Source organism: Sminthopsis crassicaudata, chromosome 2, assembly GCF_048593235.1.
Source record: "Sminthopsis crassicaudata isolate SCR6 chromosome 2, ASM4859323v1, whole genome shotgun sequence".
NCBI lineage: Eukaryota > Metazoa > Chordata > Mammalia > Dasyuromorphia > Dasyuridae > Sminthopsis > Sminthopsis crassicaudata.
The window spans coordinates 255,295,982-255,323,750 of NC_133618.1; the positions used below are offsets into that span (position 1 = coordinate 255,295,982).

Consider the following 27,769-nt stretch of genomic DNA (forward strand, 5'->3'; position numbering starts at 1 on the left):
GGTGAGAACCTGACTATGAAGACCTTTAAATACCAAAGGCAAAAGTCTGTATCTTATCCTTACCATCAGAGTTTCTTGAGTAGAGGAATGACTTATTAGGCCTGTGGTGCTTTAGGAATATTAATTTAGCAGTTGTAAAAAAGGAACTGGAGAGGGAAGACCAATTAGGAGGCTATTACATTAAAAAGTCCACACAAGAGGTGATGACTAATGGGAGGAACTATGTGAATAGTGAGAAGGTGATGACTGCAAAAAATGCCCAAGAGGCAATGGAACTGACTGAAAATAAGGAATGAATGAGAACAAAGAATCAAGGATATTCAAGGATAACCTGCCTAACTGAGAAAGCTCCCTTAACAGAAATAGAGAATTTAGGAAAGGGAGTGGGTTTGGAAGGAAATGAGTTTCATTTTGAGAAGATTAATTTGAAATGCCTATAGGACATCTAGTTGGAGTTGTTCAATAAGTATCTAGTGATGTGGGATTGAAGATCAGGAAAAATTAAAATTGTAAGGCTGGAGATACATAGAGATAGATATATAGAGTTATATGTAGATATGCTGGCACATAAAAATATAGATGCATCGCACATGGATCTATATGTATATGTGTTCAATTCCCTGAACAGAAATGATAGTTGAATCCGTGAGAGCTGATAAAATCATGAAGAGACTGTGGAGAGAGAAAAGGAAACAGCCCAGGATACAATCTTGGGGAACATTCAGGGTACAGGATAGGACATGATCCAATAAGATAGAGAATGGCTAGATGGGGAGGACAATCAAGATCAAAATGTCACAAAAACCCAGGAAGGACTTCGAATACAGGAGTCAAATTTGGACAACAGTGTTAAGAGCTGCAAAGAGGTCAAAAGGTGACTTGAGAAAATCCAATTAGGGGCAGTTAGGTGGCTCAGTGGATAGAGCACCAGCCCTGAAGTCAGGAGGACCTGAGTTCAAATGTGACCTCAGACACTTAACACTTCCTTTGTGACCCTGGGCAAGTCACTTAACCCAATTGCCTCAGCAAAAGAAAGATAATCCAATGGATTTAACAATTGAGATCATTGGTAGCCACAGAGAAAAAAGTTCCCTTGAGTTATGAGGTCCAGAGACAGACTGGAATAAATTGAAAAGTCAATAAGAGAGGAAATAAAGACAAACAACATCGATGGATTCTAGGAATGTGATTATGAAAGGTAAGAGGTTGAAGAGTAAAGAGGAGAAAAGGTAAACTGTGGCAATATACAGAATAAAGAGCATAATAAGGGCTATCTTTTTGAAAGAGATTGGAGAAAAACAGAACTGGGACGCTCTAGGGAGTGTAATTTGTAAAACAAGGAAGAAGAAGCTCAAGAAGAAATGTCTATTTACTCAGTAAAAGCATGAAGTAAAATCCTTTGCTAAGTGGAAGGGGCTTTAAGCAAAGAGATTTTGAATATACTATCAGGACTGTGGAGCGTGAGAGACAATTAGGGGAGTATAAAAGTATAATGGAGATCAAAATAAAAGACTGTCCTACAGTAGTGAGGGCCTAGTTGAAATTAATTAACCTAAATTTGTGGTGGACCTAATTAGCACAGTTGTGCTATCTCCTCTAATGCTGGTTAACAGCACAATAGGAATAAAGAAGTCAAGGTTAAGGCTTAGCAAGGACAAAGTAATGAGAAATTCTATAATTGAGGACCACAATAAAATTGGAAAGGAAAGCTAGAATAGGAGTGATGGTCTGGAAGAGCTCAGAGGAATGGATGAACAACAGAAAGTCACAGGGGAGTTGAAGAATTCTGAGAGAAGTGAGGAGGGATAGGTGGAAAGAAAACAACCTATTTTAAAAGAGTTCTCTCCATTTCTCTTGAAAGTGACTTTTATTTTGTGACCCATTCACAAACACTGAACTAAGGTAACTGTAGCATCAGAGGTCAGGGCATCCCTAACTCCCAGCCTGATTCTTTAAGATATCCATTTCACTGTCCTTTTGGATCCCCAACCCTCAGAATGGAGATCTTCCCTGAACTGATGAAGGGTGTGTATACTTCACTCCTGAAATTTCTGCAGAGACATTTTCAAGGTAGAAAATGGTTAGGGATGGATAGGGATAGGGAAAAAACAGAATAGAAAGGTGACAGAGTGTATGCTTTTTTCTCATTGCTTTGGGCTCTGTTACTATATTTTAAAATATTTTCCCATATTATATTTACATGTAAAATACTATGTTTATATGCAATATGTGTAATGCAGTAATTATACAATAATAGTATACAATTATGGTATATTTTATATTTTATTTTTAAAATAAATTTTTTTCTTTATCAGCCTATCAGTAGGCTCTATAAGGAATCCCAGGGAATGCTTTTCTCAGAAATGTCTCCCAAAAAAGTGAAACAGAATGGTTTGCAAAACTTAAAAGTGCTACCTACATTTATTGTTATCATTATTATTAACAATAATAATAATAGCCATTTAATGGACCAGATCTTGAACTTATTTTTCAAAAAACCCTACTATAACTTTTCTCTCCCTCCCTCCTCTCTTCCTTTTTCTTTTGATTTGACTTGAGTTTTCATGGCAGTAAAGAAATCCCAATGAGGAAACTCTCCTCTATTCTTGGAGTTTAGTCACCTGGAGACACTGAGAGGTTAAGGGATTTTTTCAGGGTCACACAGTCCTAAGTATCAGAAACAGGACTTAAACATATATCTTTTTGACTCAATAGTGAGTTCTCTAAGTCACCCTCTCTACCACCACTTTTCTTTCTTTTGAGGTAATTGAGATTAAGTGATATGTACCTGAGGTCACATTTGAACTCAGGTCCTCCTGATTTCAGAACTGGTGCTCTATCTACTTCACCACCTAGATGCCCCATCCAGCAGCCCCCACCATCTCTTTTTGAATCGAAATCCACATATAAAGAAAGCCATTAACTTTTACTCATTCACCAAATACACAGTTTTTTCTAATGATAGATTTTTAAATACTGACTAAAATACTTCTGGTCAGTTATATAAAATGATAAGCAATGTAGCTGCCAGGAAGACTTGGATTCAGGTCTTGCCCCTAACACATACAGAATATAATCTGAGGCAAATCATTTAAGCTTTCAATGCTCCAAAGCAAATCTCTAAGACCTGAAATGACAAAAAAGGGCCATCTTCCCAAATAGGAGGTTTTTTTTCCTAGAAGTTCCCTTTATCAATGAAATCACCAGTCCCTATTTTTATTTCAGCAATATAGTTAGTTTTCCGCACCCCATAAAGAGATAGCCAAATATCTCAATGTACTTAACAAATGGCTCCATGTTTCCCATCTCTATACTCAAGAAAGCTATGGCATTATGAAAAAATTAAAAGTGAAATAAATGGACAAGCAATGTTCAAAGAACTGGTTGTCTTTGTTGCCACTGTCCCCTTCCACCCCACCCTTCCTTCTCCCTTCCCCTTTTCCAGCTTGCCAATTAAGAAGATTCACAGACTGAGTCTAGACTCAGGACCCCAAGGGAGAGACAAACCATGCTCAATCTCTGGAAGACTTAATAGAACAAACACTGAGTTTCTTTTCCCTTAAATGACAAGCAAGGGAAGGGGCAATGACCTAGGTTTTTCTTTTTCTCTCTCTTTTTTTTTTTTCCAAATTTCTTTTATTGATTTTGGCCAACAAAAGTATTAATTAAGTACTTTATGGTGTTTTGGCAGATGATGTTTTCTGAATACCTCACGATATAACGAAGTATTTTCGGTAAAAGTAAGTCTCTTTTATGGATCATGGCATTAAATATATTTTTCTTCCCCAAACCAAAATTTTCTGCTCTAAAATTTAGTTAAGTCTTGAATAAGCAGTTCCCAGATACTTTTAAGGGATAGCAAATTGCTCCCTCTGGTGGCAGAAATCCATGAACTTAAATTAAAAACTGCAAAGTGGCACACAAACTTCCATAGACTGTTAATGAATGTTTTCTCAGAAAGTCCTACCCTAGATGACTAACCAGCTGGGGCCCTAAGAAGATCCATACACAGACACAACAGATTCATCTCTCATTGCACAACAGAACAATTGACTTTAACCCTCAAGCTCCAAAGCCAGCGCCCCAGGCTCTAAATATCAGCATGCTTATATGTCATCTCTGAAAGAAAGGATCAAAATCTAAATAGAAAATGCTTTCTCCCAGTTTCCACATCTCCATTCAACCTCAGCCTCTGCACCCCCCTAAATTGGGACCTACAGAGACCTTGCCCTAGAAGAGCTAACCCACTTCCTGCCCGGGGCCATACTTTCCTTATCAGTGAAGGCTCCCTCACCTTGCCCAAATGCCAGTCTAATTTTTCCCAGCCATCTTCTGCCTATGCCAATGGGTGTGTACGCTTTCCCCTTTTCTAGTTCTATTCGGAAAACAACAATCAAATCAATACTATCACTGCTTCTAGAAAAGAGGTGTCAATCAACTGCCCTCTGGCTCCAATCACCATGCCAGTCATTTCCCAGAGTAAAAAACCTCATTTAGACAATGTGTTCTTATGCCCATTAGAAGGTACGCTTTTGGAGGATGAGGCAGCTAGGAAGCCACGTAGATAAAGTTTAGCTTTGAAGTCAAGAAGATGGGTCTTTTTGAATTCAAATCTGGCTTCAAAACTTTGGAGTTGTGATCACGGGCCAGTCCCTGAATCCTGTTTGCTTCCGTTTCCTTACCTATAAAATGAGCTGGAGAAGGAAATGCCACTCCAGCGTCTTCTCCAAATGGAGTCACCAAGAGCTGGATAGGGCTGAAAATCACACACAAGTTTTTTGAGAATGGGGCGGGTCTCTTTTCTACACCTGTGTAAGCAGTGCTTGCTTGTACACAGAGCCCGGCAAAGAATATGAATTCAGTAAATGTCGTTTCCTTCCTTCCTTCATTTCTACGTATACTTAAAAACAAAATTCTGATTTTGGATTTTTACTACTCAATGAAAATGAAGCACATTTTTCATCTTTAAATATGGCAATGTTATGAATGTTCACAAAACAATCAAAGACGGTCTTAGAATCTAGTTTAGATAGTGGGTTTTATGGCATTCTATTATTCCACTCTGAAAATAAACTGCTTAAATTACCATTCCTACCACCTCTCTCAGAGAAAACGACGTTCTTAAGTAGTTGTGAAATTATTCCTCGGAAATCTCAACGGGAGACGCACAGAAAAGGGCGTCGTCTCCATTAGTGAGTCATTTAAAACCCCTAACCCGGAAGGTTCAGTAAGACTGTCACCCGGTGATTGGTCTTCAGTCTCCACACAAAACCCACCAACACCAGGAGCACGTGGTCTGACTTCTCATAGCAGCACAGGAAAAAGGGGGCTTCTCACTCTGTGCTCTAACGCAGACTCCCAGAGGGAGAGGAACCTTAAGGGATCATCTGGTCTAACCCAAAGCGGAAGTTTCCCTCCCAACACTGCCCCAGAACATTCCTCACAGTAGTCGGTTTTTAAAAAATTAAAAAGCTTTACTTAAACATAGGCTTCCACATTTGTTCGACTTTGTTTCGAAGCTTCTAAGAACTCTGTAACATCTTTTTTCCCTCCTTTTTTGCTTCTGGCCAGTAATTTTTCCCACATGACCGATCCCTCACCTGTCCTTGAAGCGCTGCCTATGGATTAAGGACATCTGTATTTCAAATGAATGTTTCTGAATTCTCACATTGAAATGATCAGTTGTAAAAAAGCTACGGGTCAATAACCCTGGCATCTGTGATACTCATTCAAATGGGACGTTCTCAGAATTTAGAAACTCAAACAATTGCAAGCAAAGAAGCCCAGCCTGATGTTTAGGAAGGATGCCATCGGAACTGGGCAGTGCTGTGGAAATTATGAACGGAGAACCCAGACCATTCACTTGGCAAAAATGGTCCTGGCTCCATGGAGATCTAGAAGGATCTGGAAGAGCATGCACACATCTGGGGACGCATGAAGTTTGAGGGAGTTGGCTTAGGTAACAGCTGCCCGGTGGGAGAGAGTTGGCGGCTGATGGAGGGAGTTAAAGGGATAAGTGCAAGGGGAGAGCTCCAGGAGGCCCAGCCCCTAAAGATCCTGCTCTAGCAGACCACGTGAGTAACCCCGGAAGTGGAGGGAAACCAGGAGATGGGTGTAAAGGCCGGGGGAAACTTATCTGTTTTGTGTGTAACTGTCCCCTTTGGCAATTTGGTGAAGTCTCTCAGAATTTCTACGTTAATTAGTGTTTCCATTAGTAATTGAAAGAAATTAGAAGTTCCAGTTGGAAGTCAGTGAACAGGAAGATGTAACCCTCCCCCTCCCTCTTTCCAAGTTCACGGACCCTCAGAAAGCTATCTATGCACTCCTATGAGGATCCCTAGAATTCGAGTGTGGAGCAGCGTCTAGGCGTGGAGGGACTTCAGGGAGCTGTGGGGGAGGGGAGCAGGTGAAGTCTGGAAAGAAGGCGCGTCAGTGGAGCGGGAAGCAGAAAAAAGAAAGGTAGGGCAGGAAGCTATTTATACGAGAGAAAGGGGGGAGGAAGGGGGGACGGGAAGGAGAACAGGAAGAGGAAAGCGTGCTCAAGGCCCGGGGTGGAGGGTGGATGGAGGAGGGAAGCAGCTCCCTTAAGCCCGCTGCCGGCTGCGTTCTTCCCTCCCCCGAATTTACTCCTGGAACACGGGTGCTCACGGAAAGGCAGGGCCACGAAGAGCACGTGCAGCAGGAGCCTGGGGGGACTGCTCCGCAGCTCTAGGGCCGGGGCTTTGACCGAGGCAGGGCGCCCCCTCCCGGACGCCAAGCTCGGGGTGAGCCGGCCCAGAAGGCACGCGCTCCTGCTCCCGAGGGCCTTAGCTCCGCGCGCTCCTTGCCTCTGCCCCCGCCCTCGTTACCTGGCTTCGCATCGCGCCTCGCTTTCCGCCCCATCTTCCTGCTCCTCTAGTCCCGGGGGAGCTCCCTCCGCGGCTGGTGACGGAGAAGCTACAGCGGCCGAGAGGGCCAGCGTCAGCGCCGTCGCCATTGCACCTCCAGGTTCGTAAGGGGCCAGAATCCCGGGTCGGAACTGGGAGGAGGTGGACACAGGCTGGGAGGAGGTGGCGGCTACAGGAGAAGCGCTTCCACAAGGATTTCTGGGAGTTGTGGTTCTAAGTATCACCTTGATCCTGGCGAGCGAGTACGCTGAGAACTACAAGTCCACTGAGGCTAAATGGTGGGGCCTCCGGTGCATCCTGGGAGCGGTAGTCTTTGCTGGAGGCGACTGGCCCTTTGATTGGGCATTTCTCTATACGCCAACCTAAGGACAAGTGCGATAGGCGGGGAATTTATTCTGCATAATTCCCCATGCACTTGATTACTACGCCCTGGTGGAGCTGCGGTTCCGGGAAGTTTTGTTGCTCCAGCCGGCTTTGATTCTCTACTTCCTCCGATTGTCGCTGCTGTCTGGATCTCTCCTTTATCCTCATTACCCCTTGTCTTGTTATCCTTTATTCGTACGTCATTTCATTCAAGCACTTACCTACTACCTCAACCGCTACTGCTGCCAGAAAGGAGGTACCTCAAGGTCAACCTTGAGGACAGAAACCGTTTTGGTTTTTTTCATTTTTAAAGTCCCCCTCCCTCACCGGGCCCTAGTACAAATGCGCACGTGGTAAAACAAAAACAAAAACCTCTAACACTTTGTTAAATCGAAGTCATCGTTCAATCGAGATACCTTCAGAGGAAGTTGTACTTTCTACCCAGAACTCATCTTGGGTGACATGACCGACTGCTCCCTCTCTTCTTCTCCCCAACTCCCCCCACTCCCCACGTTGGTCTTAGGCATGCAGAGCACTAGGCTGAGGAGCTGAGTGGAGTGTGGGAAGTTTTGCGGAGCGGTGAACAAGGGGTGCTACATCCGGTAAGGAGCAGATGCCCGGATTGCCCGATGAAGCTCCAGAATTGAACACCTCGCTTCTGCAGACTTGTGCCCACTACCCCCTTCCTGAAAGGAAAGTTAGTACAGAGACTGACTTCTGGAATTTTGCATACTTCACTGACTTTCAAGCAAGCCCCGTGGCTGAAGCTGGGACTGAGATTTCGAGTTGAGGGTGACTGGGGCAGAAAGGGGACTGAGGCTGCTGCGGTCCGAGGCACATTTGGGTGACAGAGGAATACTGGCTGAGGGCCAGGCTCTGGTCAGTTGCAATTTTGCTCTAAAGCATACAGTAGGCAGGAACCAGTTTCTGTTCATCACAGTCCTCCTACACCTGTCTGGTCCGAGTTCGAAGTAATGAAGGATAGAACCTGATGCAAAGGAACCCTCGAAAATGAAGAGTTCTTGTGACAACTGGCTCAGAACCCGTGGTTCTTCATTGACACGGGACAAAATTATTCTGGCCTTCTATAACCCTGCAACATCTTATTTTTGCAATTTGCTCTCCCTTACATATTTTATACAGTATTCTAGCCAACTAGAATCATTCCTCTCTTGCAATTTTCCTTTTCCTGGGCTCCCTTCTCAGCCAGCAAAACTTACTTAGGTCTCCACTCCATCCCCAAAGTAATCCTTTCAATTTCTATCCTTTCCTTCATACCGTTTTAGTCTGTATCCTTACTTCAGTTTCTTTCTAAACCCACCATTCTACAGAAATTACTCTAGAGGATCACTGTCATTTGGCTTTGGTTTAGGTGATATTACACTCCCATGGTATGCTACTTCTCTTGACTGCTTGTCTCTTTTACACATTCCTCATCCTCCTATCCCTTAAACACCAATATGCTCTAATTTGGCTCTTCACCATTTTCTCTGCTCTCTTTAAACTCTTCCTAACTTATTTCATTACTACCCAGAGCTTTCCAGTATCTCTTTTATGCAGATGATTTCTAAGTCGTTTTCCATTCTAGTCTCTTCTCAGAGCTGAAGTTCCATGTTTCCAAGTTCCTGCAATATATGGCCACCAAAAATATCATTCCCTTAACACAAAAGATCTTAAACTTAACTGAAAGGTAGTGTGATGTAATAGAAAGAACGTTGGACTTAAGAATAAGGAGAGACTTGGATTCAAATCCCACCTCTGACAATGTCTATGGAAAAAAAAAAATTAATCTTTGTAGCTTTTTACCTGTAAAGTGGATACAACAGTACCTGTAGTACCTACTTCATAGTTATTGTGAGGATCAAATATAAGGTGCTTTACAAATTGCAAATGTGATTTCTTATTACTGGAATGTAAACTTTTGAGAGCTGGGTGGGTATCCAGTGTTTATCTTGGTACCCATAACACCTAGTGCAGTGTTTTAAACAAGAGGGACACTTCATAGATGCCTATTATATCATTTTTGCATTGCATCTATAACAAAAAGTCTTTACCCACATTTCTCTCTGAGGGACTTGTTCTTTTTCCTTAAAACATCATTGAGGTGACTGCTAAAGCCTTCCCTCAGCTACCCAATTATGATCCTCTCTCCTTCAATCTCTTTAAATCAACTTTATCTTAGATGTGCACTTAATCATTCTCTTACTTATGTGCATCAGTTATTTGTGTGTCCCCATTTATTCATTCACTTAATAAGAAACATTAAGCTTCTTCTACCTCCAAAAAACAATGCAAAGACAATGGTAGGGAAGAGGGGAAGGAAGGGGACAACAAAATTCTTACCTATTAAAAGGGGATATGACCAGAACACATATATAGCAAAAGTATCAGGGTTGCAAAACAAAGCAGTATGTAATATAGAATAAAGTGTGTCACCCAAGCAGGGGAGCTGGGAGGAGGGAAGACCAGGAAAACTTCATCTGAGACAGCCCCTCACAGTAAGGTCCTTGAGGGCAGGATTTGTCTATAGTATTTTTGTTTTCCCAGCAGGGGAATGGGAAGCCAAGTTAAGTGTTGGGGAACCATTCTGGAAGCTGCATTGGACCTCCTTCCCCTTCTCAAACTCACATCTCCAGAGGAGGTTCTTCAGTCTCTGGAGCCAGTCTTCCTCAGTCCTAGTTGGTCAAGAAGGTATGCGTGTCTCAATGCCCACTTGTGACCCTCCCCCTATTTGTACAACAAACTCACTCGCACCCAAGTCATGAAAAAGAATCAATAAACATTTATCTGATACGGTCGTTTTCATACATACAGGAATCGGCTTCTAGCCCGGTCCTCGCTGGCCCTGGGCTTTACAGCACTGTACCCTCCGGCTCAGGGGCCTTAACAACTTTCACTCTGTGCTCCCCCGGTGATTAAGGAGGGCACAGATCATCACACGTGGGGGGAGGGGGCGCTCAGCCTCGGGTAGGTCGCCGTTAAAACGCCTCTCGCAAATAAACACTTTGTAGATATAATATATATGTATATATGTGGTTACAAGGGATAAATTGAGACTTTTTTTCCAAAATGCACTTATGTCTAAGAACGGGCATAAAAACGAAACGAAGCCCAAAGGGAGAGGACGCTCTGATGGGCTGGGACAGGTGGGCAAGTCCAGGGGTTCTCTCTGGACCTGCTCCAATAGGAGAGTCTGAATCGGCGGTGGTAAGGTGGAGGGGGGGAAAGCAAGACCTCTTCCAAGTCTAGTCCTCCCCAGTCCCAAAATGATCCCCACATCAAGGATCAGAGGCTTTTTGGGGAGGGTGAGGAATCTGTGAAAGGGCAGATTTCGGAGCCCTCATGGAAAGCCGAGACATAAGTATTGCCCCGCCCCCATCGCCTCTGCACGTGCAAATAAAGTGCATCCTTTTTTTTTTACGTTGAAATTCTGTCCACCCCTCTATCATCCTCAAGCTCTGCCCGGCCCTCACCCAATCTTCCTGTGCAAGCACTGGCCCTCCTCTCTGCATACACACACACCCATCCCCTACCACTGAGGGCTGGATTTGGGTGCCCAGCAAGGTCAGAGGTAGATCTGGAGAAGGTGGCCTTGAATGTCAGTGGCAGCGAGAGACTGTGTGTGTTTTGGGGATAGGGACATCATAAGTCCCGAACTCCAAGCAGGCGCTCCCTTTCTGGGGGCAGAGGGGAAGGGGGGGAAATCACATGTTGGGTGGGGGTGGAAGGTGGAGGGCAGTGGCTACAACACTTGAGCCCTCACCTACCTGCAATGATTCTAGATGTGACCCAGACCTGCCCATCCTTACCGAAATCAGTGGAACCACATATCCAATTTACCCAGGAGGGAGTAAAGTGCTAAAATCCAAGTTAATAGGGACCCGTCTTGCTCTGCAGTTCAACCCTCCACCCCCAGGGATTCCTTGGTGAGGAACCATGACCACCTGGTCTCCCCAAAATTAGCTCAAGGACTGAGGGCAGAGACCTCCTCTTTTGTATCCATTACAACTACCTCCACCACCCTCTCCACATGCACCTCTGAACCCAATAAACTATTCCCTGGAGCCCCAGGATTGGGAGGAATTAACTAAAGGATGAGAAAAGATGGCTTGAGAGTAGAAGAAATGGTGTATGTGAGCCAACATAGCACATACCATCTCTTCTCTGCCACTAGCCTTTTTTTTTTTTTTTTTTTTTTTTTTTTTTTTGATCTTCTAAGCAACATACTTCTGATATTTCAAAGAGCTCAGGGCTAGGTTTTTTTTCTCTCTCCACTCTCAATTTTCTCTGCTTCCCCTCAGGACTTTGGCTTTTCTCTTCTATCAATTTCCTCTTGTTTGTATCAATCAATTCCTGTGTCTCCCTTCAAACTGGAGACCTCCTGATGGAAGGGATCAGTATTTCCCCTCTCATTCCAAGGTAAAGCAAAGGAGAGGGCCCAATTCCTCTAAGACCACCACCATATAGGATCAGCCCCTCTAATATACCTGGCCCTAAAGCCCTAGCTTAGGACAGGAAAAGCAATGACACGTCCCAGCCCTAAGCCAAGGGTTCCCATCTCTCCTTTTGTCCTTGCCCCCTGAGGATAGCATCAATCTCAGTCTTGGTCACACACTACTCTGAGGCAACTGAGTCAAATAAGGGGTAAGAAGGCTCAGAGGGGAAATTATCTTTGTGAGGTGTATCCCTGAGCCCAGTCTCACCATGGGTCTATGGGCAGGAAACTACCCTGACTATGTCCACCTCCCCCATGGACCTGTGCTGGGTGGGCCCTGCCCTGAAGGCTCTTTTTGGGGGTTGGAGAGATGAAGCCATGGCCTGAGTCACTAAATCCTCAGGCCCCTGACTGAGTTTCAGTAGCTGAAGGGAGTAGGGGGAAGTGGTCCTGGACCTGCCACTGTGATCCAAAATGTCAACTTCTGAGGCTCAGGGAAGCACTGGCTCCCCCAAAGTACAGTCGGTACCAGGAAACCCTTAGCACCAAAGTGTCAAAGATTAGACAATTTATAGTATAAAAAGGATATAAAATCATTTGTTACTTGTGAAGACAACTGGCTTTCTCACAATATCTAGGAGACACACACTGGGCAAATATAAAAATTCACATCATGGATTGTAGCTCCTACAAATGGATCCTTGGGGACACCTGGGGGAGCACAGATCCCTTCCCCAACCAGCCCACTTACAGCAGCTCCTTTATGTCTTTAGCTACATCCAAACCTCCCTCAACTTAAAAGGGCTTTCTTCTCTTCCAGGGAAGGGAATAGGGTATTAGAGGGAAGACCCAGTGATAAATTGGGTCATAATTTTGTCTATTATCTGCATTAATGGAGGGGACTGGTGGCACAGATAATCCATAACAGCAAATAATCTAAAACAATTTGTTTTGGGAAGGCAGTGTAAGCTTCTATGTGTGTGTACTAAACTGACTCCCCTTTTTCATTCTGACTGGCTCCTCATCTCAGGTGACTTTTCCTACATGAGGTCACACTATATTTGTGGGAAGAAGAGGGAGAAAAGTCAAGCTTGACTTCTTTAAATTTGCTAATCCATAGCTACCACCTCCTTGTGGATTCCACCTTGCCTTGAACAATCTCTATCATAATGTGATGAAAAAAGTGCTGGATTTGTCAGAGCAATTAGGTTCAAAGGTCAGCTCTTCCTCCTTGAGGACCTTAGCTTCTTGGGGCCTCAGTTTTTTAAATGTAAAATGAGGGAATGAACAAAATGACCTCTAATGTCACTTCCAGTTCTAAAGCTACAATACGAGATTAGAATTCCTTCCAATTTCCCAAAGATCCATATTCGATCCTTCCTTGCTGCCTCCAGTCCTCTATCTAGTTCTTTCTGCCATTAAAGCTGAAGATAAAAGATCCCAAAGGAGATTTGGGAATCAGTCAGTTGGCTGAGAAAATGCGCAAAGGAAAGGCTACAATGGATGCTAAGAACTTACTGGGGAAGAAGACATGTTGGGGGCAATTCCTGGAGGAAAGTCTATCTTCCATTGCTCTCAAGAAATAAGAATTTACTAAACATCTCACTGGTGCTAAGCACTCCTATCTAGAGGACACTCACTTTCCACCAATCCACAAAGTAGATGCCACATATTATCTCATTCCAACCTAAAGAGTCTGGGACCAGTGGTCATTCTACAAGGAAGAACATATCAGGAGCTGTGGGCCCTTCCTATCATCTGCATCCCTAGAGCTGTCATTAATATTAACTCTACTTTCTAGTTTCTGAGGCAGTAGCCAGGTTGGGCACTATGGTGCAGTGAGGGAGGTGGTGGGAAGCTTCATATATGGAGTCAGGTTTGGAATCTGACAAACTCACTTCATTTCTCTGTTGTCATCTGTCAAAATGAGAGGGCTGGACAAGATGATCTCAAAGACTTACAGTTCTAAATTCTATGATACTAAGACTGGAGAAAACTAGTAAAAGTCAAGTGCAAAGAGAGCAAGGGGGCCTTGCACAACTATGTTCTATCTCTCACTATCACCAGTTCTGCGTGTAACTATCGCATACAGAACATCAATCTTTCAAAAGAAGGGATATGGAACCCTGGAACACAGAGCACCAGAGCTACAGAGATGAAATTTACCTTCCCTAATTTCTGACAATCTTCCCTTAACTCCACCAAGGAACCAAAGAAGTCAACACTTGGAGATAAAGAATGATAAATGGACAAGTCACCTAAGAGCATAGCTCCCAAGGGAAGGGAATATCAGAAACTGTTTTTAAGGGTATCCATATTTGCCCTTCCATCTTATCACAATTATCAGTCAGCCCTTCAGTTCTTAGTCTCCTTATACTCTATGGTGGAGGGCAGTAGACAGATATAGAAGGGAGGAAAAAAAGAAGAGAAGGGTTGAAGAAATACAAAGGGGCTGCCAAGAATATATGGGTTCTATCCAAGAAAGTGACTACAGAAGGTTCAGACTTACAGTGCTGAGAGGAAGAGAAGCTATAGACATAGATTGGGTCTTAGGTCATTCTTGCCTAATTCTTCCCAAGAAACTATAAGCAATCCTTTTCAGAAACACAATGCCATGAGAGCACAAAAAGTGAGATATCCTGAGAACAGGGCCAGCACTTTTCCTATCCAAAGGCTAAGAAATCAGAAATGTAAATATAGAGCCAGTAGGTACAAGAAAGTCCAGACCCAATCATTTCTTCAACTAAATCAAAATCTGTCCCCTACCCCCAGTAGGAGACCTGAGAACCTAGGTAGCCTTCTCTTTCCCTCCCCAGTATAGTCCTGTCCCTCCAGAAAAAAGTTCTAGACTTTTAGCTTTTTTTCCAAAGTACCCCAAAGTCAGTTTATCCCTGGAAATGTGGGAAGAAGAGGGTGGTTTTCCTGAGGCCTCCACTCAAGATCACTCTTAAACAATTTCCAAGCATCCAAAGTCTTGGCTCTGAGAGATTATCTAAACATGGATCTCTCTCACTCCATCTCCCATACTCCTAGTGCCCAGTAGCCTAAGAGGCCTCCAGACCAAGTATCCTATCAGTCCTCATTCTTCTCCTAGGAAGTCTTGCTACTACTCCTAAGGAACCTCCCCACCCCCACCCCTATTGCACTTTCTTCTCCCTTTGAACATCAACTGGTCCCCTCCTCAACCTGAGCACACTGCAACCCGTGTGTGTGTGTGTGTGTGTGTGTGTGTGTGTGTGTATGTTTACCTGTGCACACCAACTGGCCCCTTCCCCAACCTGAGCACACTGCAACCCAGGCAAGCGTGTGTATGACATGACAATGCATGTGGATGGACTAACTGACAAATTCTTAAATGGGCTGCCACAGCCTCTCTCAGTTAAACAAGGCTAAGAAGCAAGTCCCTGGGAGTGGTTTTCTTCTTCCTTCCAAAGGAATGGCCAGGGAGATAGGGAGAAGGATAGGAAAGCCAAAGGACGAGGGATGGGAGATCGGAGCCAGCTCCCTCCTCCCCTCCCTTCTCCTCTCCCTGGCCTGTAAACTCAGTCCCCAGACAGTCTGAGAAGCAGCTTGGCCTCCCCAATCCCCACCCTCTCCCCAGCCCCAGCCTCTGCTCACTTCTCAGGCACCTTACTGGCTCCCGATTTCCGGCTGGGCACCATTCGGTTCCCTTTATCTCGACCACCCAAGGGCCAATCGTCCTGGGGCTTGGGGGAAGTCTTTATGGGGGGGCCCTCAGAGGGCCGTTCCTTGGGTTTTCGGCCTCGCTTCTTTCCACTTGATGTGCTTTTCTTCTTCTCCTTGGCAGAGAGCTGCTCTCTGCTTTTGGGTTTGGGTGGGGAGTCTGCTGAGGTTCGGAACCAGTTCTATGGAGAGAGGAAAGCAGAGTGAAGACTTGCAGATTCAGGAGCGATTGTTACCCATGTCTAGTATGGCTAAAAGGTCAGCTTTTCCTTAAATGTTGGCTTCCCAATCTCACTATAACTATATGACCAACTCCCTCCTCCCATCCTTCCCAGACTCAAACCCAGACTCCCCTCCCACCCATTCCTGATTCCAGGGGGACCAGGCTGAGAACCCTTGTCACCGGGATTGTTATTCAAGAGGTTCAGCTGACAGTCCATGGTCCTCACCTCTGAATGTGTCTTGATGATGTGGTATTTAACACCGCTCTCAGAGCTGAACTCCTTCTGACACAGGAGGCATCGATACTTCCCCACCAAGTGGTCTCCCTGCAGTACACAGAGCTGGGTTCATGATCCCCCAAGCCCTCCATCTTGGCCCTGTCTCACAAGGCCTCAGAATATGCTGACAAGAAGTTCTGCAATCCTCAAACCCAAACAAAGCCAGGCAACACAACATCCATTCTTCACCCCACCTCCAACACACATATACAAATCTCCCTCTCCTCCCACAGGGACTCAAGCAACTGAGAAGCTGCAGCCCCAGGGACAATGAAGTCTGTATGCCTCAGGAGGCCTGTCTGCTGGGCCACTTCTCAGAGAAAAGACCAGTAATCCTCTTTGGAAAGGAGGCTCCAACTCCCTGGGTTAAGTGGGATGCTGAGAAGAGGCTTGTTAGCCTAAATCCAGAATGATACTATATACACGAGTCTCGCTTCCCTGGGAGCCTTCTTGAGCAGAGTAAAGTCTGGAAAATTTTTAAGTTTTTCTCTTTCTTGGTCACATCCCATCTTACTTTCTCCAAACCACTATTGAGTTTCCTAACCCTGAGTTCCATCAGGGAAACACCAATCATAGTTGCCTATATGAGAAAGCCTTCCTCATAAAATACCTAAACTATCCTAATAAGAGGAGTGGAGACAGCTGGACATAATACTGTGCCATGGCCTTAGAGCAGCCTCGCTCCTCTTACCAAGATCAGACTGGGATGATTCCTGAAGTTCTAATTGGATACTTCTCTGCCCTCTTATGGAATTGTGGGTCCTAGGTGAGGAGGTTGTGAGATCTGCCCCAAAGCCTTCCCTTGCTGCCCTGCTTCCCTCTTAGAGATCCCTAGAGTATCTCCAGTTAAGTCGCAAGGCCTTTCATTAAAATTGGCCAAATTAAAGGGACTATTGCTTTCAGCACTGATTGGCCCATCTAGCTCTTATGATGCCCTTTTAAGTCTTAACAATAGACCCTAACAAAGGGGAAGATTTTTCACTACCTTGGATTAACCAAGAGGGCATCGTTTCCTTCTGTTGTACAGATAACTGTGAAGGGATTTATGTGAACCCCTCTTCTCATTGTGGCCCAGAAACTTGTACACAATGTTTTTATACCACTGCTAAGGCCCCTTCTGACAAAAAGAATGCTGCGTGAGGGAATAGGAAACCGACCTTGGTGCAATTGGCCAGGTGGGCTTTCAGCCCGGACACACTGGAATAGATGGCTTCACAGCACTGAAAGGGAGATAGAAGGCAGAGGAGAATCATGGGATATTGTATGTGATATTGTATGTAACATTCCCTCTCCTAGGAACCAATATCCCCTGCTGAGGTAACTGATGGGGTAAGAGTAGATGGAACCTCTGAGATTTTTTCCAGAATGTTAAATTGGAAGACACTATGGGGTCTAAGGATAGACCTGACTCCCCCCCCAAAAAAAATACCCAGAGACAGAGTTACAGCAGGAGTTTCTTGGGCCTATTCCCAATGAAGGGAACAAGGAGTTAAGGATGGAGAACTTGTTTCTTGTTTGGACAATCTCAGGACAAATCCCCAAATTTGAATCCCCTCTCATACTATGGCTTCTATGCCCTCTTACATAAGGGCAATCTGAATGCTTGCTCAATGCCCCCAGTATTCAAGGAAGCTAGATAGGGACTCATCTACTCTTAAAACTTCAGGAGAATTTCTTCATACTCTCATGTATTTGTTTAAAGTCAGGGCTGGAGACACAGGCAGGCCCTTCCCAGGGAAGGTCAAGTTTGGACTCTTTCTTCCCCTCCCCCAGCTTCCCCACACCTCTTATCCTTACATTATTAGGACAGTTGACATGACCTCTCTCCTTCACTTCGTTCTTCCACGTCTCCAGCAGTTGGGGATTCAGTGTTGGGAGTCCTGGCCGAGTGTAATTAAGCTGCCAAACAATGTGTGTGATGGACGACAGGGCAGCCTTCCCCACACATTGGCTCTCTTTGTGATGGGGGCAGGAGAGTACGAGATAATCTGTGGCCAATCCCCTTACCTCCCTTCAAACCCCATTCTGCTCAATCATTTGTCTATATCATCCACTAATCTGGAACCACCATGATACAGAAAGAAGTCATGCAAGAAGGGATGGAAGGCATTCTCTACAGCTATACATTGCACTTCAAAGGCCATCCCTGCCCCCAAAGAGAGTCAAAAGCAATAGAAACACTAAAAATAAACTGTGTAACCTGTACTGGGGCCAGAGAGAGTGAAGTTAGGAGGCACTGGATGCACAAATGAGGCAATGGGATAACTTGTTTGGAAACCCAGTCCTTTCAGAGATAGAAGTGGACATGACTTTGAAAGCCAACTATCAGTTGGCAGTCATATGGTCAGTGATCTTCAAGCAGGTAACGAAAGAGGGCAAATGACCAGCCCCAAATTATTTAGCACGTCCCTTCTCTAGCTGTCTCACCCTCTTGGTTTCAGGCACAAGATCATCCTTCATTCGTCGCTTAGTCCAATCCCGAGCTAGCTCATCCTCTGCAATCTCCTGGAGGTGAAACACTGCCACCTGGGCAGATGTCCGGCGGATCCGTCCACTTGGTGTCCGTTCCATATCCATCTCAACATCTGGTTCAGGAGGTTTCCCTGCAGGCTCCTCAGGAAGCTAAGCAAGAAAAGGCATTAACATAGCATTTTGGGGAAGTTATTAACATTTATGAGAACAGATGTTTATATGAACATAAAACTAAGAGGAAGAGTGAAAAGAGTATCTTACCGGGGTAGGATGCTCTGAGCGAAGGTGATAGTCATGACCAGCCTTGGATTTGTAGGTCTTACCACAGTGAGGACAGGTGAATACAGGGCTGTCCAGGTCACATGGCTGCTTCCCACAGCGTCTCTGGTGATACTGGTACCCCATGAGACTAGAGAAGGCAGCTGCACATCCCTGTGGATACAAGGTTCATTAAGAGTGAGGAGATCTCACCCAGGGTTAGTCCCAGTCACTTCTGGAGATGGACCGAGCCACAGAGCCCACCAAGTATCCATTTCTTTATGGGAAACAGAGATACATATATACTGAAGCACTCTAATGACCATTGTCATTGTCTTTCAACCTGACTAGAACAAGTTACCTGCCTAGAGATTCCCCCCAAACTGAGTGATCTCAAATACAAGGGACATTGGGGATAAGAAGCATGACTTCTGAAGATTTAGGGGTGGGGAATGGAAAATTACCTCATTGGGACACTTGAGTTTCCCCATCTGTTTCAGAACCTTCCTCAAACGTTCCCTTTCCTCTTGTTCATCCAACTCTGTAGGCTCCACATCTGTCAGGGGCTGAGGCTGGAGACAGATAAGGTCAAAGCTAGAATTAGCATCATTCAAGGGACTTTCCTCCTTCAACAAAAATACCTACTTTGGCTGTCCTCTTTCCCCATCATATGTGCTTCTTCCTATTCCAACTCGTACATGCAAACAACATGCCTCTCTATCCTTGTGCCATTTACATATTTTAATCCCCTCCAGGTAAAACACACATCCACACACCCCTAAACCTCACAGACATGCACAGGCTTGAACCATTCTCCTTCTTATGAGTAATCAACAAGTTTATCTAATGTAAATGCCAAAGAAGGGAAAGATTCACCAGCCTGTCTTAGGCAGAGGGATATGACTAGGGAGTGGGTTAATAGGTCAATGAGCTGAGAGGACAATCGGCATGAGAGGTATCAGGGGCAGGGGGAGGGGGAAACAATCATACCTTGCTGCTGTGCTCCGCCATGGTATGGTAGTTGAGCCCTGCCTTTGACTTGAACTGTTTCTTGCAGTGCTGACACTTGAGAGCATCCTGCAGCTGGATAGCCCCCCACCCCCACTCCCAGTCAGGTATGGGGGCAGGAGACAAAAAGAGACAAGATCTACTCTCTCCTCATTGTCACCCTTCCTTCTTTCAGGTTTTGGACAGAATAGGCTCCAGGCAAACAGGAGGCAGCTTTCTTGGTTTCAGGACACCTGGGTCCTGTTGCATCCTTATCCCTGGGCCCCAAGGTCTAACGTCATCCTTACCTTCTGACAAACATCCATGTGCTTTTTGAGGCCTACAATGGTTTTCCTGGTGATGACTCCACAGGTAGGACAGACAACCTCACCCTTCTCATGGAGGATTCTTTGCCATTGCTCCTCAGGGCTCCCTGGAATACAAGAAGGGATATGGGGAGAAAGGGATGAGAGAGAGACCTGGGCAGGAAAGGAAGGTGCCACACAAGGCACTCATCTGCACACTTCAGAAAGCCTGTACTCAAATAAAAACATGTACTTGTCTTCTGCTCAAAAGTAAGTTTATGTCTTGCACACCTATATCTGATTTCTCCTTTCAACCCACCTGTCCAAAATCATTCTGTTTCCTCATTTATAAGATCATGGAAACACACTACATTCTGAGGCTATCTGGGCCTCTTGTTCCCTATACTTCCCAGAATCCCACAGTTCTTGATACCTTAACCCCCTCCCTGCCTTTTCTCCAGGCCATTAGAGAAGCTTGTCAGAAAAATTCTGAATTTGAAAGATACTCTATTACCCAGGAAAACTTAGCCTTTCTGAAATTTAGTTTCCATAGCTGTAAAATGGGGATAATCATAGACTCGAGAGGATCAAATGTTTGTGCTTTGAAAATCTTAAAAACGTGAGCTATTATTATTATTATTGGGCCAGGAATCAGCCCATTCTTTGACATTACTCTTTCTTAAGCCAGAGAACCTCTTCTACCCACTCACCTGTGCTCAGGTGAGCTGTGGGTATAGGTACCACCTCTTTCTTCACATTTGCTGCCAAGACCTTTTTCCTCCCCTCCTCAGCACTGCTGCTGGCTTCCAACTTCTTTGCACGGTGGGCCTTGGCCTTGTCCTCTGCCTTGGCAAGGCCTGGGAGGAATAAGGATTTCACTAATAGATCCTCTGTCACATCTAGCACCCCAGTTCCAAGTCTCTTTTGGATATACTAAGTTTTACAGTAATACCTTCAGGTCCCACCATAGGCTTCATGGAGATACTAAGAGTTTCTCAGGAAAACACAGAAGTCCATAGATATCTTCTCCACATTGGTTCCCCAGGAATAATCAGCAGATAGAGTAGACAGCCTATCTGATTTCTCTACTATGCTAACCTGAAGGACTTCCCCTTTGAATACTTCTACGGTTCTGCGTCTACCATTTTAGAACTGAGCCTCAGGGACTTTCTCAGAACTCTAACCCAGGGAAGGGCCTCTTACCTAAAGGATATTTTACATTATATATGTGGATAAATGTAAACTAATCTATAAGAACACTTGACACAAAATTTGATCTTACTATGCAGCTATATTAAAAGATGAATCATATTACAAAAAAAGTTTCTTTGGATTGAAGGATTAAAAGCTGAAAGAGACCTTACAAATTACCCAGTTCAACCTCCTCATTTGACAGATGTCAAGAAGCTTCTCACCAAATTCTCTTTTCTACCTCCCAACTTATCATATTGTTGAATATTATAGTTATAAAACCAAATGATCCATATGCTAAATAGACAGCAAGCTCTGTGAGGACATAAGACTATCTTAGTTCAATTTTCTCCCTCAGAATGTCATAAGGTTCCCTACATAATATGGGGTTTAAGTTATTACACACTTATACACACACACACACACACACACACACACACACACACACATCCATGGGGTACATCTCATATCAATGACAGTAAAAATTAGCCCATAGGTTAATTAGGATTAATTTGTCCCTAAAAGATAAGTGGTCAAAAGAACAGAAGTTTTGAAAAGAATAATTATAAACTTTTCACAACCATATGAATGACTGGTACAAATCACTTATGACAAAAAATGCAAATTAAATCACTGAGATTTCATTTTATATCCATCAAATTGCTAAAGATAATAAAATAGTCATTGATGGAGGAGCTAAAAGACAAGCATACCAACATATTGTTGTTGGAATTATATGTTCTGGTTTCCATCCTGAAAAACAATTTGAAATTATGAAAGAAGAGTCACTAAAATGTTTTGAACCTAGTAATCGCATTGCCAAGCATGGTTCCAAAGAGGCTAAAGACAAAAAGATCTCACATGCATCAAAATATGTGTTATTATTACATTATTATTATTATATTATACCCTCTTCTTCTCTTCATAGCCAAATGCTTGGGAAAATATCTCTATTCACTGTCTCTATTTCCTCTTTTTTTAATTACTTTACTTTTTAACTCCTTACAACCTAGAAGTCATTCTCTACTCTTCACTTTCACTCATGTAACGTATTTCAGCAATTGCCAAATCAAACTTACTTCCACATTAGTTCTTTTATCAGTCCCATTCTCTCTATTCCTATTATAATCATGTGAATCCAGAACCCAATCCCTCTCATTTGGAGCTGCAGTAGCCTCCTAAATTACTTCCCTGCATTCTATCTTCCCACTTTAAAATTCACCAATCTGCCAAAATGATATACAATTCCAATCAAATCACCCTTCCTCATCTGGATTCCCTAACCCCATTAACAAGCTTTCATATCTTCCTTTTACTTATACCATTCAAACCCCTCTGATATTTAAGGTCTTTAATGTTTCCTACCTCCCTTTTCAGGCTTATTGCATGTTAGTCTGCTTCATACATTCCATGTCTCAGAATAACTAGCTTTGATGGTCCCATTCATAATATTCCATGCCTAAGCTCTCTGGGATATTTCATCCAGGCCTGGAATGTACTTAACTCTCTACCTCAGAGAATCCCTAGTTCCTTTTAAGATGCAAGTACCCCCTTCTAAATGAAGTCTAACCTGATCTTCCCAATTGCTAGAGATTAGGAAAGGTTATTCCCCAGATATTATATTACTTTAAATATTTTGTCCTGACTCGTATTCATATTTTTTCCTAATATAATACAAGCTTCTTGAATGCAGGAATTGTGCTATTTTTGTCCCTTTTAAGCCCTAATGCATAGTATATAATAAGCACATAATAAATGTTTTTTGAATACATGAATAGTAATGTATTTATAATAAAAAAAATAAAAAACAAAGTGGAAAATAGCTAAACAAATTGTGATATAAGAGTATAATAGAATATTATAGTGCTACAAAGATCAACAAATATGGCACTAAATATTTAAAGCAGCACTTTTTGTAGTAGCAAAGAATTGGAATACAGTAGATGCACATCAATTGAGCAATGAATAATGAAACCTTGATATACTGAAATGTAATATTAGTGTTCTGTAAGAAATTATAAATACAGAGAAACTTTAGAAATCTTAAATGGACTGATACAAAGAAAAGTGAACAGAGTTAGGAAAACTATACATATAAATACTGGAATAATTACTGGACTAAATGGAAAGATTTTTTAAAAATTAATACGGTACTTATAATGATCAAGCGTGGCTTTAAAGAACAGTTAAGAAAATCAACTTTCTATTCTTTTTGGTAGAGGTGAGAGTCTATGGATATTGTTCATTTGTCAATTCAGTTGATGTTCCAATAGTTTTGCTTAACTACTTTTTTTTCTCTTGTTTTTATTTTTTATTATAGAGGATGTCGCCTTAGAAGAGATAGGAAGGACATATTTGAAAATTAAAAGTGATGTACAAATAAAAGTTGCTTGGTTTTTTTTTTAAATCCAGATATGGGCAATTTGGAGAAGTATGATATGAACTAATACAGAAAGTGTGAAGATCCAGAGTCACAATATATACAATATACAAAAATATCACCTTAATGAAAATGAAAAAAAAAAAAACAAACCACAAAGAAGGCAGTTGCATTCTAAATAACTGTAATGATTAATCTTCTGAAGAACAGACAATAAAACATCCCTAGGGCTACCAGTGCAAAATATTTAATAAACTAACAGACAAGGTCACACTATATATTATTTCTCTAACTTATTTTCTTTGTTACAAGGCTGAGTTCAATAATGGAAGAAAGGGATGAAGAGCAAAGTGAGAAAAGAATATGTCTGAAAGCAAATGTGATTGTGATGTAAAAACTTCTGAATTAGTGAACCCAAGACACAATAGTCAATGGCAATAGTGATCTAGTATTTGATAAATCCATGGATTCCAATTTCTGGGAAAACTGGAAAATATATGGCAGAAACTAGAAACTGACTAACATCTACCACCCTATACCAAGGTAAGGTCAAAATGAGTTTATGATTTAAACATAAAGGATGATACTATGAGCAAATTAGGAGAACAAGGGATAGTCTAACCCCCAGATTTATGGAGAAGAGAGAAATTTATGGCCAAAGAACTACAGAATATTATGAAATATAAAGTGAATAAATTTGATTACATTAAATTAAGTTTTATACAAACAAAACCAATGTAGCCAAGATTAGAAGAGAAGCAGTTGGGGAAAGAAAATTATTTATCCAATGTTTCTGGGCCTCTTTTTAAAACAAAGAAAATTGACTCAAATTTATAAAAATTCAAACCATTCTCTAACTGATAAATGGTCAAAGGATATAAAAAGACAATTTTCTAAAGAAGAAATTAAAACCATTTCTAGTAAAAAATGTTCTAAATCACTCTTAATTAGAGAAATGCAAATTAAGACAACTCTGAGGGAGCACTTCACATCTCTCAGATTGACTAAGATGACATTGATATTGAAGGGTTGTGGGAAAACTGGGGCAGTAATACATAGTTGGTGGAGTTCTGACCTGATCCAACCATTCTGGAGAACCATTTGGAATTGTGCCCAAAGGGCTATCAAACGATGCATACCCTTTGATCCAACAGTGACTCTACTGAGTCTGTATCTCAGACAGATCATAAAAAAGGGAAAAGGCCCACATGTGCAAAAATGTAGCAATCTTTTTTTTAGTGGCAAGGAACTACCTACTAGTTGAGTAGTGTGTTAAGTGTATGGCTTTCAGTTGGGAAATGGCTGAATAAGTTATGGTATATGTATTAGAATATTATTGTTCTATAAGAAATGATGAGCAGTTTGATTTCAGAAAAGCTTGGAAAAACTTATACAAACTGATGTTAAGTGAATGAGTAGAGCAAAAAAATATTGTACACAGCAACAAGATTATGTGATGATCAACTGTGGTAGACTTGGTTCTTTTCAACAACGAGGTGATTCAAGAGAATTCCAATAGAATTATGATGGAAAAAATCATCTGCACCCAAACAAAGAAAGATGGAGACTGAATGTAGACCAAAGCATAGTATTTTCACTTTTTTTTTTTTTACACAGCATGATGAATACATAAATATGTTTAGAATAATTACACACATTTAACCCATACTGGATTGCCTGCTGTATAGGGGAAGTGGGGGTGGGGGGAGTGGGAAGGAAGGGAGAAAAATTTGGAACACAAAGTTTTGCAGAAATGAATGCTGAAAACTATCTTTGCCTGATAACTGGGGGAAAAACCCTATTAAAAAAAAAAAAAAGGTGAATCTAAGGCAGACAGAAGAGCTCAGCTCAAAACAAACAACTAAACAAACAAAAAACCTCCTAGAACATCACTAGAATCTATGCTATCTTTAGTCTCACTTCTACCATCACAGTATAAACTTGGATTATGATTGCCTTGTTTATTACTTTTCTAGAAAAAGGTCACTTCTAGTTTTTCCTCTCTATTTCACCTTTCATTCTGCTGCCAAACTGAGTATCCTTAAAAGTAAATCTTGTCATGTCATCTTTTTGCCCCCAAATCTCTAATTCTTCCTCATTTTTTTAATGGGGAAATTTGAGAATGGAGAAAGAGTAGAAGGAGCACTAAATTAGATGTCGAACAATCTGACTACCACTTACTGCCTGTATGACTTTGAGCAAATTAATTTTCTGGGCCCTGGTTTCCTGAACTGTAAAATGAAAGGGCTGAACTAAATGGATTCTAAAGTTCGATGCGGCTCTGAATCACTTTGTGATCCCACTGCATAATGAATAAATCAAAGTCCTTGGTCTGGTATTTAAGGCCATCTGCTCCATCCTACCTTTCCAGTCTTCTCTAAAACGATTTTGCCCTGGAAACATTACACTTTAACCAAAATAATCTATTCTCTCTTACCCAACCACTTGAAATGGTGAAGACTATGAGTAATGAGGGGCGAGAGCAGGGTGGTGTGAGACTCCATTTATTACAAAGACTACGGGTCTTTTTATCATCTTGGTGCTTATTTCTAATTACTACTTTATACGTAATCACATCCTAGTCTATAGTAGGTACATGATTCTCTATAGGAAGCTACATGTAGATATGTTGTGTGCATTCCTTTCCTAATAAGGATATTCAATGTACTCCCCTCTAAGGTCCGGCACGCCTCTCCTGGGAACTGCCATGTTGCTCCTTAGGGTGAGACCCCCTTCCTCCCAGTGCCATCTTGTTCACCTTTACAAGGCTACCCTCAGATTACCTGAGCTGTGCCCTGTGCAATATCCAAGCTGGCGAGGGGTTGGCAGACCTTCTTACAGTTTATGATATCCCCTTACTAGACTGTAAGCTCTGTGAAGGTGGGCACTCTACTTAAGTAGGAACAGCTTACTTAAATTTTGTATATTCCTAATATAGTGTTTTGCCCTCAGTATGACTTAATGTTTGTTAAATTATTCATAAAAATCTAAATAGGTCTTGGAAGGTGCTAATTATTCATCTAGAATATTAGGTTATACATACTTGGATGAGTGGATATTTACAGGTTAATGAGAGTAACTAGAGACACTATTACAATAATGGATATATCTGACAAGTGTTATAATGAGTCTAGGAAGGCACAAAAGTATTGTCCTCCTGGCAAAACCTAGTCAGGAATTTTGGCACCCAAGTCAAAATCAGTTAAGCAGGGAAGTGGAAGGTAAGCTAAAGGACGGTGTAAGTGTAAGATATGGCCACTCAGACAAGAGACCCAGTGCATGTGAATTGAGGATTAGTGAAGAACTAGAAGGGCATAATGTTCAAAGGAAGAAGTTAAGAGTGCCAAAGACTATAAGTTAGATTCTGAATTCAGAAGGAGTGACCCAGAAATTCACAAATGACAGGAACAAGAATTTAGGCAGGATTGTAAAATGACAAATTTAGAGTTAGAAGAGACCTTAGGGGCCATCTTATTCTACCATTTCATTTGACAGATAGGGAAACTGAGGCCCAAAAAGGGTGATTTGTTAAGTGATAAATGATTTGTTCAATAATAAGTGATATACTGGGGAAAGCACCTGATTTGGAGTCAGAGGATCCAGGTGCAAATTCTCTCTCTGACACCTGGGTGACCTTAGGCTTCAGTCTCCTAATCTGAAAAATAAAGAGTTGGATTAGATGGTCTTCACTATACCTTTTAGCTCTAAATTTATAATTCTACGATCCCAAGAGACAGAGGTCAAAGTGAAATCCAGTCTTGAAATTCTAATTCCTTATACATGCCTCTCCATTGACTAAACTTACTATTACTTCTCAAACTTTCTCCCTAAGCCCTAATGTTTCCCTTCTTTCCTAAGTTTTATATTTATTTCCCTTTACTGATATAGACATGGATTTAGCCTCTTCCTCATTTTCCACTACTCTTAAAATAGTATAATGCACTGTCTCAGATAGCCAATTATTCATCAATGGGAATGGATTGCTAAGAAATATTGCAGATGTTCTTTCCATAGAGATCTTTAAAATTAAGAGAGATACCATTCTGAATAGGGCTGTTTAAATCAGACCCTACTTGGAGGCCAAAGGAATTAAGGAATTCTAAAGACCCTGTACTCTCAGGGACTCCACAATTTGTAATTGCTTCTGATCACTGCTGAGCCCATCAAAAAATATTTCCAATTTGGCAGTTTTGCACTCTTGCTGTGGTAAAGCTTCCATAAGTACAAGATCAATCCACATGAAAATAAGGCAACAAAGTAAATTAAGTTTGAAGAACTCACCAGGTGAGCCACAAAGTGATGAACTT

At 42.3% G+C, this 27,769-nt stretch overlaps 2 protein-coding genes across 8 annotated transcripts in view; both read right to left on the reverse strand.

The window, feature by feature from the left end:
* Positions 1-9,136, reverse strand: part of UCKL1 (uridine-cytidine kinase 1 like 1) — a 35,825-nt gene extending 26,689 nt beyond the window's left edge. For both annotated transcript variants that reach the window (XM_074288920.1, XM_074288919.1), the window contains exon 1: positions 6,849-9,136. In XM_074288920.1, coding sequence (XP_074145021.1) covers positions 6,849-6,976 — 128 coding nt within the window. In that variant the 5' untranslated portion in view covers positions 6,977-9,136. The remainder of the gene's footprint in view (positions 1-6,848) is intronic.
* Positions 9,137-10,012: 876 nt separating this feature from the next.
* The window catches only part of SAMD10 (sterile alpha motif domain containing 10), a 65,673-nt gene continuing 47,916 nt past the window's right edge, over positions 10,013-27,769 (reverse strand). For 5 of the 6 annotated variants that reach the window (XM_074288913.1, XM_074288912.1, XM_074288916.1 and 2 more), the window contains 10 exons: positions 20,602-20,748; positions 19,895-20,019; positions 19,590-19,682; positions 19,064-19,171; positions 18,603-18,773; positions 18,297-18,491; positions 17,667-17,768; positions 17,027-17,089; positions 15,819-15,917; positions 10,013-15,551 (listed from right to left, as the gene is read on the reverse strand). In XM_074288913.1, the coding sequence (XP_074145014.1) occupies positions 15,300-15,551; positions 15,819-15,917; positions 17,027-17,089; positions 17,667-17,768; positions 18,297-18,491; positions 18,603-18,773; positions 19,064-19,171; positions 19,590-19,682; positions 19,895-20,019; positions 20,602-20,748 (1,355 nt within the window). In that variant the 3' untranslated portion in view covers positions 10,013-15,299. The remainder of the gene's footprint in view (positions 15,552-15,818; positions 15,918-17,026; positions 17,090-17,666; positions 17,769-18,296; positions 18,492-18,602; positions 18,774-19,063; positions 19,172-19,589; positions 19,683-19,894; positions 20,020-20,601; positions 20,749-27,769) is intronic. The other variant, XM_074288914.1, reaches the window with a different exon arrangement.